The sequence below is a fragment of the Nerophis ophidion genome, linkage group LG17, assembly GCF_033978795.1.
Source record: "Nerophis ophidion isolate RoL-2023_Sa linkage group LG17, RoL_Noph_v1.0, whole genome shotgun sequence".
NCBI lineage: Eukaryota > Metazoa > Chordata > Actinopteri > Syngnathiformes > Syngnathidae > Nerophis > Nerophis ophidion.
In genome coordinates this window covers 22,054,478-22,071,023 of record NC_084627.1, presented here as the reverse complement: position 1 = coordinate 22,071,023, position 16,546 = coordinate 22,054,478, and the positions used below count along the sequence as shown (strand labels likewise).

At 37.3% G+C, this 16,546-nt stretch overlaps 1 protein-coding gene across 7 annotated transcripts in view; it reads right to left on the bottom strand.

Moving 5' to 3' along the window:
* ptpn13 (protein tyrosine phosphatase non-receptor type 13) overlaps positions 1-16,546 on the bottom strand; it is a 151,295-nt gene that overhangs the window by 119,794 nt on the left and 14,955 nt on the right. For all 7 annotated transcript variants that reach the window (XM_061876554.1, XM_061876557.1, XM_061876556.1 and 4 more), the window contains exons 2-5: positions 12,154-12,273; positions 5,164-5,330; positions 174-239; positions 1-88 (exon numbers count right to left, since the gene is read on the bottom strand). The exon at positions 1-88 is cut by the window's left edge and continues 98 nt beyond it. In XM_061876554.1, coding sequence (XP_061732538.1) covers positions 1-88; positions 174-239; positions 5,164-5,330; positions 12,154-12,268 — 436 coding nt within the window. In that variant the 5' untranslated portion in view covers positions 12,269-12,273. The remainder of the gene's footprint in view (positions 89-173; positions 240-5,163; positions 5,331-12,153; positions 12,274-16,546) is intronic.

Sequence of the window (16,546 nt, the reverse complement as noted above, 5' to 3'; positions counted from 1 at the left end):
GCACCGTGCGCAGCGACATTCGACTCAACGTAACGTCATCACACATGTTCAGGAGCAGGCTGTTTAGGTGTTCCCCCAACTTCATGGGCTTCGTGGAAACAAACAAACATTACAATTGATGGACATTTAAAAGGATGAAGGAGCACATGGTGTCAAACATTGTTGGAAGTTACCTGGCTTTGGGGGATCTCGTAGTCTGCACCCCAGAACAGAGTCATCCCCAAAGAGTACATGTGCATCTGTGCAGGGGAATAGCAAATGAGGCAACCATAATAAACAACAAAGACTGTACAAAGATCGGGACTGTATAGGTTCAGTGAGATAAACTGGGAGCTTAGGTCTTATATACGGGTACACATAAAAAAGTCACAAGTCCAAATAAAGCCATGAAATGTGGAATCTGTGTTATGGGTTCCTCGAAAAGGATATTGAGGACATTTTTCCACTTTTTTCCCCTTGTAACTTAGTGCTGGGAAGCAAATTGACTTCCCCCAAATGTTGGTCTTGGTGGAGGAAAGAATAACTCTGGCAAAGCCAAGAAATGCAACATATCTTTCAGGGCCTGCAAAAAGCAGGAGGTCAGGCAACGGATTTAAAAGACAGCAGCCACACACATTTTCTGAAAACATTGAATAAAAACAAAAGCAAAACGGAACGGCGTGTTGCAACTTGGGTTTCTCGCAAACAGGATGTGACAATGAGGGGAAAAAGATTAGATTTGCAACCCATGAAATAAACCCTCCTGGGGAAGCAGAGAGGGACCATTGGTGGAAAACTGACTCAGCAGTCAGCATAAGAGTGTGTTGAGGTCTGCGGGACTATGTTGGAGACAGAAGGGGATGCAGTCATACAAGCTTTTAGCTTCTCTACCACAGGTAAAGTAATTCTCAAATAGACGGGGTGCGGTTAAAAAAAAATTGAGAAACTTTTAGGTACCAGTTTAATGGAAAATTAAATGCAATTATATAATACGCTCCCACTAAATTATATTTTCCTTTATATTAGCCGCACCGGACTATAAGCCACAGATATATACATTGTGAAATTAGTTATTAACGCAGAAAGATTCTGTAAATGTTCATTTACATACCTTAATTGTTTCCAAATGGTGCCTGTAACACGGAGTTAAACGGCTGATTAAACGAAACAGAAATCATCGCCATAAACCCACTAGCTAGGAAAGCTAGTTCTCCATGGTGACGTCTTGGTGAGTTTACTGAGGAATTTGTGAAACCGAAAAAATTTAAAAAAAAATGCCATTGTGAGGTACTTGTAAATGCTAACGACGCTAGCGCCCTACAGGCATCAAACGTGGGACGGTTTAGTAAGTATAAACCGTTTGAATTACACTGTAAAACTTACAAATGTTAATTACAGATATGAATGAAGAAGCCATACGAGTAGTCCTGCTATGGGCAGCCAGAAGACTTAATGGCACTCTACTTCCGGTTTGAAAGCACTAAATGGAAGGACACTGCAGCACCTGCAGTGAGCTAACTCATAAAAGATGGCACCATAGCTCAAACAATAAAAGAGCTTCTCAATGTATTTGCTTGTTTTTTGGGGATTTTTTAAAACTATTTTTATAATGGTTGTCACCAAACAAAAATCCATAAATTAGCCCACTGTCTTATAAGGAACAGGGTTCAAAGTGTAGTAAAAAAGTAGCATCTTATAGTCCGGATGTTATAGTATATGCAGAATTGTGTTTCAGTTTATATGTTAGACCATATCCAATTATATTTCCAAACCACAAAGTATGTGAAAAAAATTGACTTAACATCCACCAAACGTCACAATTTCAAACGTCCGTTTTGAATATTCCGCTCACTCAGACTGTGGCAATTTCCATACATTTGGATCTGATGACATCAAGGTGGGAATTTTTCTGCTCTCTGCCCTTAGACAGCAGACCTGTTATACTGGAAATACGCAAACATGGTAACGAGATGTGCCGTTTATCATTCACAATCCCTGTGTAAGACAAGAACACATGTTTTTCTTTTCTTAATGCATTCTGAATCGTAAATAAACATTTGCAAAAGCGAGCGAACAATGGCATTAACAGAGGCCCACAAAGCCCTTTAAATAACCATCCAAAAACCACCAACAATTCTTCATTTATCTCTTGCGGCCTTAATATTTACCAAGTATTTATGATATTGTTATTTTAAGCGCTAACACAGACCACCTATTTTAGCGCCGATTTGATCGCAGTGAGCAATCTACCATCTTATGCTGCTATATTGTTGACAAATTGACTGAGCCAGTGTCATCCTGTTACTGCTTCTGCTTAGCCTCTAATCCATATAGCAAGAGTCTGGATAAACAATTATCAAACTGTGGTATGGGACCACTTGTGTTACGCAGGCATCATCTAGTGTTACGCCAAATAATTGCTCAATTAAGTAATACTTTTAAATATTTAAACAGTGTTGCTGTTCAAACTGTATGTTTCTTACAGTGGCCAAAATAATAAATATACTTGTTAAATAAAAGATCTATCTTGTTTTTAATGAATTCTTAGGCCTACTATGCTATTGTATTTTAATGTTGGTCATTATAGTGGTACTTGGAGAGCGTTTTCTGAGGTAGTAATTGGTGGAAAAAAAATTGAGAACCACTGTTCTAGATTATAAATCATGCCTTTCACCTGTATAGTAATTGTATGACCGAGAAGCTGGTCAACTTTGACATCCAACTTAGACCCTGAAATTGGCGAAAAAGATGCTTGCTTGCGGTACTTTTATCCCTTTGCAACGATTGTGAGTATTTCTTCATCCAAACAGGATTATGCGAGTGTTTCGCCGGTTGACATCCACTGCGAGAGCGGACATTGGAGAGTAAATATTTGTTTTCCTATTGTTAGTTTGTATGTCTTCTTGTTTAGCACTCAGCAATACTGCTGCATGATTATGTTTCACTAAACCTGCATCAGTTTAGCATTTGGTTTCTCAGGCTTGTGGCTTATTCTCCTTGTGTTCGGACTCAAAAATATAAGGGTCTGGATGAAAAAAGTTGTTGTCTCATAAGAAGTCTGCCATCATTAGTAGTAGTTGTTAAAGGGAACTATGGTCCCCAGATGCATGGGATTCGGGAATCTCTGTGACATTTATACTATTTTTATCATATGTATTTACTCACAAAATTTGTATGTCTTTTGCTGTTAGAAATCAGAAATATATGATAATTGTCAAGTTACCTTGTTTTTCCTTCATTTGGTACTTTAAAGTCAACTGTGGGAATTGTAAAAAAAATATATGATAAGCTACCGTTCACCCCTTTAACAATGAAAAATATAATAATGAAATACAGAGTCACTTTACATAAATGTATGATGGATGAATGACTTAACATAAATATTATTATGACAATACCAGAATTTTGAAAAAAAAAAATATATATAAAAACCTTTGTATGCACTGCAGGTGAAAGAGGAGTCATGGTCAGCCACAGCCCTTTCATGGACAGGCCTTCTTAAGAGGTTTAAAATAATGCCCGTCATGAATGATGAGTCATTGGCAGCCGCGATCTCTTTGAGACTGAAAGTCTGACTGACACTGTGCCCTGGAAAGGTGAGCAATAAACGTCCCCTTTTTGAAGGTCCTGCCTGGGTGTTCCCCGCCTGGAGGTCTGACATTGTGCCCAGGAATGGTGTGTAATGGCCAACTGCACTCCCTTAAAAAACACTTGACACCCCTTGGAGTTCCTGCCTGGGGGTCCCCAATTCTGACACTAGGTCCAGGAAAGCTGTTTCATGGCAACTGTTCCTTCTAAGGCATGGCATCTTTTGTACATCAATCCTAAGAGCTATCCACCAGTGGTCTAAAACTGCCTTAGGAAAGTGAGTCATGGCCACCCGGAGTCCCTCAAAAAAAGCCCTTCAGTCTGAAATCACCGGCTTAATGTCCGTACCTGTACCCTAAAAATCAAAAGGACTCCTTTTAGAGGTCCATAGCTAAAGATCTAACACCAAACCCAGGAAAGGCATGCATGGTCAGCTGCAGTCCTGTAAAAACACCCAACACCCCTCTGAGGTCCTGACTGGGTACCTTGGTCTGATTCTATGCCCAGGAAAGCTGTTGGCATGGAGGCCTTACATTGTGCCCGGCAAAGGTGTGCAACAGCCAGCTGCAATCCCTTTAAAAACACTTGACACCCATTGGAGCTCCTGCCTGGGGGTCCCTAGGTCTGTCACTATGCCCATGAAAGCTGTTCCGTGGCAACAGTCCCTTTTATTGCATGGCATCTTGTGTGAACATCAACCCTGAGAGTTAGCAAGCTGACAGTCTGAAAGTGTGCCTTGGCAAGGTGAGCTACGGCCAGCCCCAGTGCCTCAAAGTCTTTTCAGTCTAAAGGTACCTGGCTTGATGACGATACCTGTACCCAAGAAAAGGTAAGCCATGGCTGGCCGAGTCAAACCTAAAGGCCCCTTTTAGAGGTCCCCAGCTCAAGGTCAAACACCAAACCCACGGAAGGTGTGCAATAACCGGCTGCAGGACTTTCAAAAAGACTATGGCTGGTCACAGCTCCATCAAGGGCCTAGTCTTTTTTTGTATGTAAACGCTGGACGGTACCCCGGCTTAAGGTCTGAAACTGTGTGCAGAGAAGACGTACAATTGCTTACTGTAGTGCCTTAAAAAGTTCCGTGCCCCTCTGAAGTCCTACTCGAAGGTCCGTGGCTGATGATCTGCACCTAAACCCGAGGAAGGTAATGAACTGCTGGCCACAGTCAAATCCAAGGGCCAGCACACATTAGAGGTGCTGGCTCGAGGTCATCTTGGCAAAGTGACCCTCCGGATATTAAGTCTGGGAGTTTAGAGGTCTGAAACTGTGCCCAGGAAAGGTGAGTGTTGTGCCTGGAACAGTCCCTCCTAAGAATACCATCCCGGAGGCTGCCGCCTAATGTGTAAGTTTTATACGTTGAATTTCCCAGTCTCAATAAAAAAATGTTATGGTTTCTATGTATTATTTGTACCATGCGTTATTAACAAAGAAAAGGCACGCAGGAAATATCTCATTGTCACCAAACAAGAAAAACAGCATGACGTACTTCTGTGGCGAAGTGGAAATACTTTTGAAATGATGTAAGCAGATGCCAACCATAAGTCACTCTGAGTGTGGACACAGAAGCACTTTAACAACATTGTAGAGCGTTTTTACCTTCTCTATGTCTGAGATCGACGTCAGAGGGTTCCCTTCCAGAACTTCGGGGGCAGTGAAGGCTTTTAGGTCTTGCTGGGTAACATACTCGTCTGTGAAGGAGATGTTGCCGGAGGGCATGAGCAGAAGGGACCATGGGGAGATGATAAAGCCCATCGCTGAAGGGTCTAGTGAGAGGGAAATAGACAATGGGCGATATGATCAGGTAGCCAAACATATCCAACTAAATATATATGAGGATAGACACGGTGATAAAGTAAATCACTACAACAAAGCAACACAATGCTGTCATATTTTGCCCATTTATAGCCTTTATGACATGCTTGAGGAAATCCAAGATGGTGGCTGTAAACAAAAACACTGAGAAAATAATAGCAAAGAGGTAGAAAGGAATGTGCCCTTTGGGAGATATGCCTCTTTTCCTACCAAGCCACAGCCAGCGAGACGGTTAGTGAGCGCTTTAAAAATATACAGTGGAATGTTTGAGCAGTGCTGCAAAATTCTTTTCTTCGAGTGATACAGAAACCCAAGAGGAGCGGAAAAAGCACACAGACGAACTTGACTTTGTGTGCGGAAACACCATCTTCCCAAAAGCTGGAATTTACTATGTCAATAGGACCTTCCTGTTTAAAATGTATGTGATCGTTCTTCATACAAATAAAGTGGAGAAGACTGTTACCCAAAAAATACACTATATTTTTTTGATACTGTCGGAGGGACAGCAGACAGTTTTATCTCATCTATCTAATGCCACAGCCAGCATGTGATAGCAAGTGTTTGATTAAGGTAGATGGAGGCCTTGTCCCAGCACAGAACAATGGGTCAAGCAAAGAACTGCAAAAGGATAGAGAGTACAAGAGGCAATCAGATTTCTTGTCCAAACAAATCACTGTTGAATAAACATTGTAGCCAACTGCTGTGGTTTATGTATAAGAAGTACATTGAGAACCCATAGTTGGATGAGTCACTTCATAAGGCTTGAAAAGGTGCTAAAAGTGTCATATCAGGGCATGAGGTAGGAAACAACCATAAGGCACTTGCTGTATTACAAAAATAGTCCAAATCTTTATAACTGTGAAATGAGGCTGAGATGCCAAATATTACTACTCAATTTAAGTAAACATAAATCCATGGTTGATTAAATGAGTCAGTTTCTGTTGACTCTCAGTCAGAACGTTTACATAGACTAAATCTGATTTCTCAAATCAATGTGTTTCTTCTATTTTCACACATGTACATGTCTGTGAAGATACATGGTTTCTGTATCTTCATTATGTATCCTGGTATAAACAGTTGTCATTCCTGTAGCTTCTCTTTCTTGGCTTTTGACATTTAGAGCTGCATCTAGATGCTCTACGGAGACTGGCACATATGAAACCTCGATGCATTATCTAAGTATATTAGGGGTGCAACTGTACGTGTATTTGTATTGAACCGTTTCAGTACAGGTGTTTCGGTTCGGATCATGGAGCGCAGGGGAGACACTTCTCCAGGGGTAATGTATTCTCGGGGGCAAAACCCTTCACTCTACCCGTTATGGCAGTGGGTCTCCACAACTCTGGACTACAGGTTAGTTAAGAGTCCGGCAATTAGTTGCAAATCGTGGCTTTATTGAAGTCTTGCACACAGCCAGCCAATCCAACAAAAGACTACCCACTCCCGCACTCGACCGCTCCCTCACCTTGCTCGCCCACACACTCACTTCACATGCTGTCCCATATTAAATGGCTACGCACACACATACGCTACTCTCATCACACACTGGTTCTCAACCTTTTTTCAGTGGTGTACCCCCTGTGAACATTTTTTTAATTCAAGTACCCCCTAATCAGAGCAAAGCATTTTGGGTTGAAAAAAAAAATAAAGAAGTAAAATACAGCACTATGTCATCAGTTTCTGATTTATTAAATTGTATAACAGTGCAAAATATTGCTCATTTGTAGTAGTCTTTCTTGAACTATTTGGAAAGAAAGATATAAAATCAACAAAAAACTTGTTGAAAAATAAGTGATTCAATTATAAATAAAGATTTCTACACATATAAGTAATCATCAACTTAAAGTGCCCTCTTTGGGGATAGTAATAAAGACCCATCCGGATACATTAACTTAATTCTAAACATTTCTTCACAAAAAAAGAAATCTTTAACATCAATATTTATGGAACATGTCCACAAAAAACGGCGGGCGGTGTTGATGAACGTGGACCCCGACTTAAATAAGTTAAAAAACTTATTGGGGTGTTAACATTCAGTGGTCAATTGTACGGAATATGTACTGTACTCTGCAATCTACTAATAAAAGTCTCAATCAATCAATCAATCAATCAAAAAAAGCACTTTATATGTAGAAAGGTTTTGTTAAGAAACCATTCTGAGCCTTATCTTATTTAGTTTTTATTTTACATATGTTGACCACATTAACCCTGGCAATGGACCCTGTGTGTATATGTATGTTATGCCATTGTTTACAAATTTGGTAAATAAATAACCAAACAATGTATATTTTGTTGTTTTCTTACTGTACCGAAAATGGACCAAACAGTGACCTCTAAACCAAGGTACGTACCGAACCGAAATTTGTGTGTACCGTTACACCCCTAAAGTATATACATATTAACTACCACCACCATGAATCATAATCTAGGTATGCTAATTCGAGTTTAACAGAGTCAAACACGATTTAAATACAGTCTTTTATAAAAGATGGTTTAAAGCCAGTTCATGCAATAATTGGTGTTTTTTTATTATGTAAACAATACTGAGTAAAACTAAGCAAAGTGTGTTCACATTAACTCAGCAGCAGCCAAACCAAGATTAGGTAACCCCACATAACTGCAATGGCACTCAGGAATATACAGTAAAGACCTGTGCCAAAGCAAACTATTTATACTGTAATTACTTGTACTCCGTCAGGAGAGTACTTGCCGGAAATGAAAACCAGCAGTGGTCAACCAAGCCAATATGGCTGTTGTACAACAAGCAATGTGCAAACTATGTAGTAGTACTATTTTTCGCTCACATTTGCTTTCTATTATATAGACTCGCTAAGTTGTTGCTTTTCAAAACACTAGTGGCAAACACGTGTGTAAAAAACACAAAGATAATACAAACCCCGTTTCCATATGAGTTGGGAAATTGTGTTAGAGGTAAATAAAAACAGAACAAGATGATTTGCAAATCCTTTGCAACCCATATTCAGTTGAATGCACTACAAAGACAAGTTACTTGATGTTCAAACTCATTAACTTAATTTTTTTTTGCAAATAATAACTAACTTACAATTTCATGGCTGCAACACGTGCCAAAGTAGTTGGGTAAGGGCATGTTCACCACTGTGTTACATCACCTTTTCTTTTAAACAACACTCAATAAACGTTTGGGAACTGAGGAAACTAATTGCTGAAGCTTTGAAAGTGGAATGCTTTCCCATTCTTGTTTTATGTAGAGCTTCAGTCGTTCAACAGTCCGGGGTCGCCGCTGTCGTATTTTACGCTTCATAATGCGCCACACATTTTCGATGGGAGACAGTACCCGCACTTTTTTTTTTTTACAAAACCACGCTATTGTAACACGCGCTGAATTCGGCTTGGCATTGTCTTGTTGAAATAAGCAGGGTTGTCCATGAAAAAGACGGCGCTTAGATGGCAGCATATGTTGTTTGAAAACCTGTATGTACCTTTCAGCATCAATGGTACCTTCACAGATGTGTAATTTACCGATGCCTTGGGCACTCATGCACCCCCATACCATCACAGATGCTGGCTTTTGAACTCTGCGTCGATAACTGTCTGGATGGTTTGCTTCCCCGTTGGTCCGGATGACACAATGTCGAATATTTCCAAAAACAATTTTAAATTCGGACGCGTCAGACACAGAACACTTTTCCACTTTGAATCAGTCTACCTTAGATGATCTCGGGCCCAGAGAAGCCGGTGGCGTTTCAGGATGTTTTTGATGAATGGCTTTCGTTTTGCATATTAGAACTTTTACTTGCACTTACAGATGTAGCGACGAACTGAATTTAGTGACAGTGGTTTTTTTAAAGTGTTCCTGAGCCAATGTGGTGATATCTTTTTAACCACTAAAAATCAAAATATGGCGCACACAATAAGAAACGACAATCTATCCAGAGCAGGGGTCACCAACGCGGTGCCCGCGGGCACCAGGCAGCCCGTAAGGACCAGATGAGTAGCCCGCTGGCCTGTTCTAAAAATAGCTAAAACAGCAGCACTTACCAGTGAGCTGCTTGTATTTTTAAAATTGTATTCATTTACTTGCAAGCTGGTCTTGCTTTGCTCAACATGTTTAATTCTAAGAGAGACAAAACTCAAATAGAATTTGAAAATCCAAGAAAATATTTTAAAGGCTTGGTCTTCACTTGTTTAAATAAATTCATTTATTTTTTTTACTTTGCTTCTTATAACTTTCAGAAAGACAATTTTAGAGAAAAATACAACCTTCAAAATGATTTCAGAATTTTAAAACACATATACCTTTTTACCTTTTAAATTCCTTCCTCTTCTTTCCCGACAATTTAAATCAATGTTCAAGTAAATTTATTTTTTTTATTGTAAAGACTAATAAATACATTTTAATTTAATTCGTCCTTTTAGCTTCTGTTTTTTTCGACAAAGAATATTTGTGAAATATTTTTTCAAAATTATTATGATTAAAATTCAAAAAAATTACTGTGGCAAATCTAGAAAATCTTTACAATCAAATTTAAATCTTGTATCAAAGTCTTTTGAATTTCTTTAAAAAAATTTGTTCTGCAAAATCTAGATGAAATAATGATTTGTCTTTGTTAGAAATATAGCTTGGTCCAATTTCTTATACATTCTAACAAAGTGCAGATTGAATTTTAACCTATTTAAAACGTCATGAAAATTCGAAAATTAATTTTAATCAGGAAAAATTACTAATGATGTTCCATAAATTCTTGTTTTAATTATTTCAAAAAGATTCAAATTGGCTAGTTTGTGTCTTCTTTTTTTCGGGTGAATTTTGAATTTTAAAGAGTCGAAATTGAAGATAAACTATGTTTCAAAATTAAATATATTAAATATTTTTTGCCGTTTTCTCCTCTTTTAAACCGTTCAATTAAGTGTTTTTTTCATCATTTATTCTCTCCAAAAAACTTTACGTAAAAGGAAAAAAAATGTACGACGGAATGACAGACAGAAATACCCATTTATATATATATATATATATATATATATATATATATATATATATATATATATATATATATATATATATATATATACACACAAATATATATATATACATATGTGTATATATATACACAAATATATATATATATATATATATATATATATATATATATATATATATATATATATATATATATATATATATATATATTAAAGGTAAATTGAGCAAATTGGCTATTTCTGGCAATTTATTTAAGTGTGTATCAAACTGGTAGCCCTTCGCATTAATCAGTACCCAAGAAGTAGCTCTTGGTTTCAAAAAGGTTGGTGACCCCTGCTTTAGAGATTGATGTCGGTTTTTGATACAGTGCCGTCTGAGGGATCGAAGGCCACGGTCATTCAATGTTGGTTTCCGGCCATGCTGCTTATGTGGAGTGATTTCTCCAGATTCTCTGAACCTTTTAATGATATTATGGACCGTAGATGTTGAAATCCCTAAATTTCTTGCAAATGCACTTTAAGAAACGTTGTTCTTAAACTGTTTGACTACTTGCTCACGCAGTTGTGGACAAAGGGGTGTACCTCGCCCCATCCTTTCTTGTGAAAGACTGAGCATTTTTTGGGGAGCTGTTTTTATACTCAATCATGGCACCCACCTGTTCCCAATTAGCCTGCACACCTGTGGGATGTTCTAAACCAGTGTTTGATGAGCATTCCTCAACATTATCAGTATTTATTGCCACCTTTCCCAACTTCTTTGTCACGTGTTGCTGGCATAACATTCTAAAGTTAATGATTATTTGCAAAAAAAACATTGTTTATCAGTTTGAACATCAAATATGTTGTCTTTGTAGCATATTCAACTGAATATGGGTTGAAAATGATTTGCAAATCATTGTATTCTGTTTATATTTACATCTAACACAATTTCCTAACTCATATGGAAACGGGGTTTGTACTTAAATGGGAAAAAATAAACGTTAGAAGTACATCAAACAAACCTTTAACAAAGTGATCACTACACATTAGCGCATTCTTCAACTCTGCTACTTCGGATTAAAGTGTGAGGTGCACTTCCTGTCGACGTTTCGTAAAATCTTGCACTCTTCCGCCCTTTTAGATTTCCTCTGAGTACAACCAATCTTTTGTAGAAAGGATTGGTGTAAGTATTAACAGTGGTGTGGAAGTGCCCTGCATCCTGACAGGTTTTTTTTTAAATAAAATGGATCCTCAGAATTTGATTGAGACCTATTGTGAACAAACAATTCAAACAAATATTGTGGGAAAATATTGCTCTAATGTAGCTAATAGTGGAAGACTAGTTAGCTGCTTTGCCAGAGGTCTCCAATCAATAGCTCACAAACCGATTTTGAGTAGCTCACCAAATAGTCAGAAAGTATTTGTTTAAACTCTTGCGTTTTTATTACTGTTCAATTAAGACATGATGCCTCTACTTTAATGTAAAATTACCACAAGAGACCCTAAAGACAATCACGGCACTCTATGGAGGTTTGCTTCCTAAAAACAATACAAGCACTGCAGAAAACAGGTTGATAAAAAGCACAACGAAAATCCACGATACTCTGCCAAAACATGCAGGCTGTATCATGTATCATCTCCAAACTTAAAAGGTTCCCTTTATTCAGCCTTTTACCTCCAAGTACAACTATCATGCTCTTTTGTCTGTCACTGAAAGTATTCACAAACACTTTTAAAAATATATACATTATTCATGTAGAAAAAAAGTTAAATGTGACTAATAGGCAGCAAACATTTTTATTACGGTATTATCTTGAAAGTACCATCCAGTCATACCTTTATGAAAGAGCTCCTGGAGGCTCTCTGCACTCTGGCTGAGCACCGCCCAGACCTCCTCCTCCTGGAGCGAACCTCCTCGGACCTCCAAGGCTTCAGCCAGAGACACATGCATCTTCCCTTTGCAAGAAAACATAAAAAAAATAAGCTTAGTTGTATTATTTTGACAGTCCAGAGGGTGGATTTATCTTCTTCTCCTTTGCGGTAAATGGGAAGGAACATGTGGTCAAATCACACCTACTCCACTTTGTGCCAGAAATAATGGGAAAAAAGAATGATCAAGAGCAAATGTTGAATAATTATATATACAAATCCATCCATTCGTCCATCTATTTACTACCGCTTGTCCCTCTCGGAGTTGCGGGGATTGAATACAAATGATATACTAAAAAGTTAACAATAAATATGTAAGCTATTCTTCTGGGATTCTTATTTTGTTATTGCAGTCAGACAGGATGTAACGCAGTGATTTTATGAAGAAGGCCGGACGTATGCGCCAAGTTTTTGAAGAAGATTTTATACATTAAGAAGATGTATAAAAAAGTATATTTCGACTACTGCTGCAGCCTTTTAATCAGTGGTAATCGATATTACACCTTGCGAATGGATATTGCAAAATGTAAAAGATTTCAATCCATAATCAATCAAATCAAATATTTAACTCAAAAAGCATTAAGTTGAATGATGTGGACACATTTGTTACTGGATACTTTTATACACTTCTGCCTTGAAGACTTAGTATCTTTAAGTAATGTACAACCTAGATTTAGCGATACTTCATTATATTGACAATTGTTTTAGACTGCAATAATGTTCAATTAGGGATATTTGTTAAATATGTTTAGCTTGTGTGCTATTGTGTGCATAGCTGTTGTGTAGCTGCTACTTCCTAGTTGCCTACAATGTTTAACTTTTTTAAAGGACTTTACTAAAATACAAGAAAGGATCAACCTTGTGTACCTTTTGGAGGAAATGTAGCTGTTAACTGGATATCCAGCTTTGCACAAGAACGCACACTACAGAACTGATGGTATCAGCGCTTATTTCGTAGATTTTAGATGCAAGACGATATCACCCTTGTAATAAAAGGTGCTTTTATGCTGATATCGGCTCAGGATAGATGCTGCCAAATAACTTGTAGACAGAAAATTAAGTGAGACGGCACCTTTGCAGGTTGTGGACTCAAGTTACCACAGTTGCGTAAAGCCGGGTTTCATCATTTCCACACAATCAACTGAAATCTTACTGACTAATTAATCAGTTGATCGTAACCGGCGTTAGAGTGCAATTTAGCGTCCTAGTGGGGGAGGTGGTGAATTACATTGAGCTTTGTGAGATAAAAAAAAAATTTGTTTAAACTGAGATCTAATGTGCTGTTATAATGGTAATGGCAAGCATATAAAATAAGAACATGTTTCATGTATATATGAAAGTGACCTGTGTCAAAAAAAAAATCAACTTTCCTAGTGTGATGCAATTAGTGACGAATGGAATTTAAAAAAATCCAACTTGGGGTTTGTTTTTTATAGAGAAAGATTCACCAAAAAAACTATCATTAAAAAGTAAAATTAGCTACTGTGTCAACGAACACAGTGGTTATTTTGCCTGCTAAGAACCCCACGTTGTGTCCATCTGTGCAAGCTTGGGTGTGTGTTGCTCTTAAAACTTGGTGTGGTCAGGTACCTTACTATTTAGAGGCAGCAAAAAAGTGGTTATTTCATTTTAGAGGAGGAAAACCAAGCCTAAATTTAAAAAGTGACGTCCTTCAATCAGACATTAAGATCCGTTTACTTTTGAAGAAACGCTCTTCAAAAACACAGTTGAGTTTAATGACATAAAACCCAAAATGAAAGACATTTTTGCAGTGCGGATTTAAAACTTTGAAATGGGAAATATAGTTGCGTACAATACATGTGAATGACATAGCACAGTGTTGCAAAATGACAATGGCATGTCTTCGGACCTGTTCTGGCTGATTTTTAAAACAAGCATTTGGCAGGAGTCTGATTTGCGGTTTCTGAAAACAGAACGGGTCAAGTCAGGCTGACTATCATACAGTGGACTTAAACACATAAAAGGCCTCTATGTACAGTATATCATTGTGTCCCAAACATCGTAAAAATTACTTATTTTGCCAAGCCCTTCATGTCAGCCTGATCCTACTCCCACTTCTTTGATATTGTCCAACAGTTTATGATAGGAGGCAAAGCATGTTGTGGCATGTGCATTTGGACGGATAGTTGAAGGTAATGGGTTCATTCTTTTCCAAGACTTCTCCACTAAGAACTGTTCAATATGGCCTTATATAGTGAGTGAAAGCTTGGATACAACCTAAATAAAACAAATATAAGACACCCCGAATATAAGATGACCTCCTCCTTTTTTAAAAACCACTTTTCTGGAGAAAAAAATCATACCTGTTTTTGTTAACTAGCTCAACCATTGAAACACTTTTTTCCAGCAATGTACGTAAGGATGTAGCAATAAATAGTATTAATGAAAACTGTGTTAAAACTCCTGATGGTTAGCAACACTGTATAAAATTAAATAAAAAAATTGTTATTGATAACTGTACATTGATAAACTCACTGACTGACTGGTGCCAGCTCACTAGCTTAAAGGCAAACATTCAAACAAATGACATTAATACCATTCCCCATTATGAAACATACATCAATCTAACTTATATAAAAACATTACTGTCTGAACAATTAATCTTTTCAATTGTGCACACTAGTGTTGTCCCGAAACCAATATTATTTCGATCCTTTTCGGTACTTTTTTTCCAAAAAAGGGGACCACAAAAAAGTGCAGTATTTTAGTGCTCCTAATTTAGTTGCTGACGTATGAAGTAATATATTGTGTCATTTTCCATTCTTTTTTCAAAATTATTAAGGACAAGTGGTGGAAAATGTTCATTTACTGTTAATATCTGCTTACTTTTCTTTTCACATGTTCTATCTACACTTCTGTTAAAATGTAATAATCACGTATTATTCTGTTGTTTGATACTCTACATTAGTTTTGGATGATACCAAAAATTTGGGCATCAATCAGATACAAAGTAGTCAGAGGATCTTACATTAGTGATAGTCAAAGTCCTTATGTGTCCAGGGACATATTTCCTGAGTTTATAAACATAATATCAATTAAAAAAAAACGAGAGAAGATGTTGAAATACCAAAAAATATCGACATAATCATGGTAGTATCAAATAATGCTACTGTACTTGGTATCATTGCAGTGGATGTCAGGTGTAGATCCACCAAACGGCGTTTGTTTAGGTTTTGACTCCGCTGAGCTACGGTGTGTGGTGAAGCATCTTTAGCTATTCCTCGTCCTGCAGGAATGATACTTGTAAGAAACTTACTCTATTTATTGCCAAAGAGGCGAGGATTAGTGACTTAGAAGTAGCTAAAAGTACCAGACCGGTACCGGACTGGTACTTTTTAGAGGCGGTATAGTACCGAAAATGATTCATTAATATCCCGGTACTATACTAATACCGGTATACCGTACAACCCTAGTGCACACTGAACCTACAATCTGTGCTCTTTTATAATGGAGTGAGTGTCCTCTACTCAGAGGATGTGTTTTTACCGAGCGTTCATGGATTGATGAACAGAGGAGGACGCTACACTGCCCCCCAGAAATTACAATCTGTTTTTTTGTTACACACCTTCCATTTCAAGTCTTAAAATGCTACAATACAAGCCAATATTTAAAACAATAAAAACCATGCCATGGAACAGATAAAACACTAAGACTAAAACACTGTCAGTGATGCAAAAGCAACACAAAACTTGTCAAATAGTGTTTTTTTAAACAGTGTCTATTTATTTTAATTATTAAAACAAATAATTTAAATAAAATATTTCACTGTGTGTATAAGTACTTTTTTGAACACATCACAATACCGCAAAATTAATGACAACCGTGATCATTTTGGTCACAATAACCATGATATGAAATGTTCATATAGTTGTATTATGAACACTGACATAATAATAATGATAATAATACAAATAATAATAATAATAATAAGACAATTTATTTCTGTGTTTGTTCTTGGTTTAAGAATTTTTATTTCAAAATGATTCTTCTCAGTAGAAAACAGCAGTTCAGAAGATTCCAAGATTCCTTTATAAATGAATATATTTAAATATTAAATTGTAAATCTTAGTTATTGTTACCCTATTTATAATGCCAATCAACATTTACAACCATGCATTTGTAGATTTTCTAGGCTTTGAAAAAGAAGTGCTTTTTGACGGGTTAGCAAAGTTGAGAGTCGTTGCAAACATTTGCAAAGCAACAATGTATCTTTGAATTGTGTTAGGTATTATGGGAAATTTTTTGAGCATACCAGGAATCCTTAAAGTGGGTCAGCCGA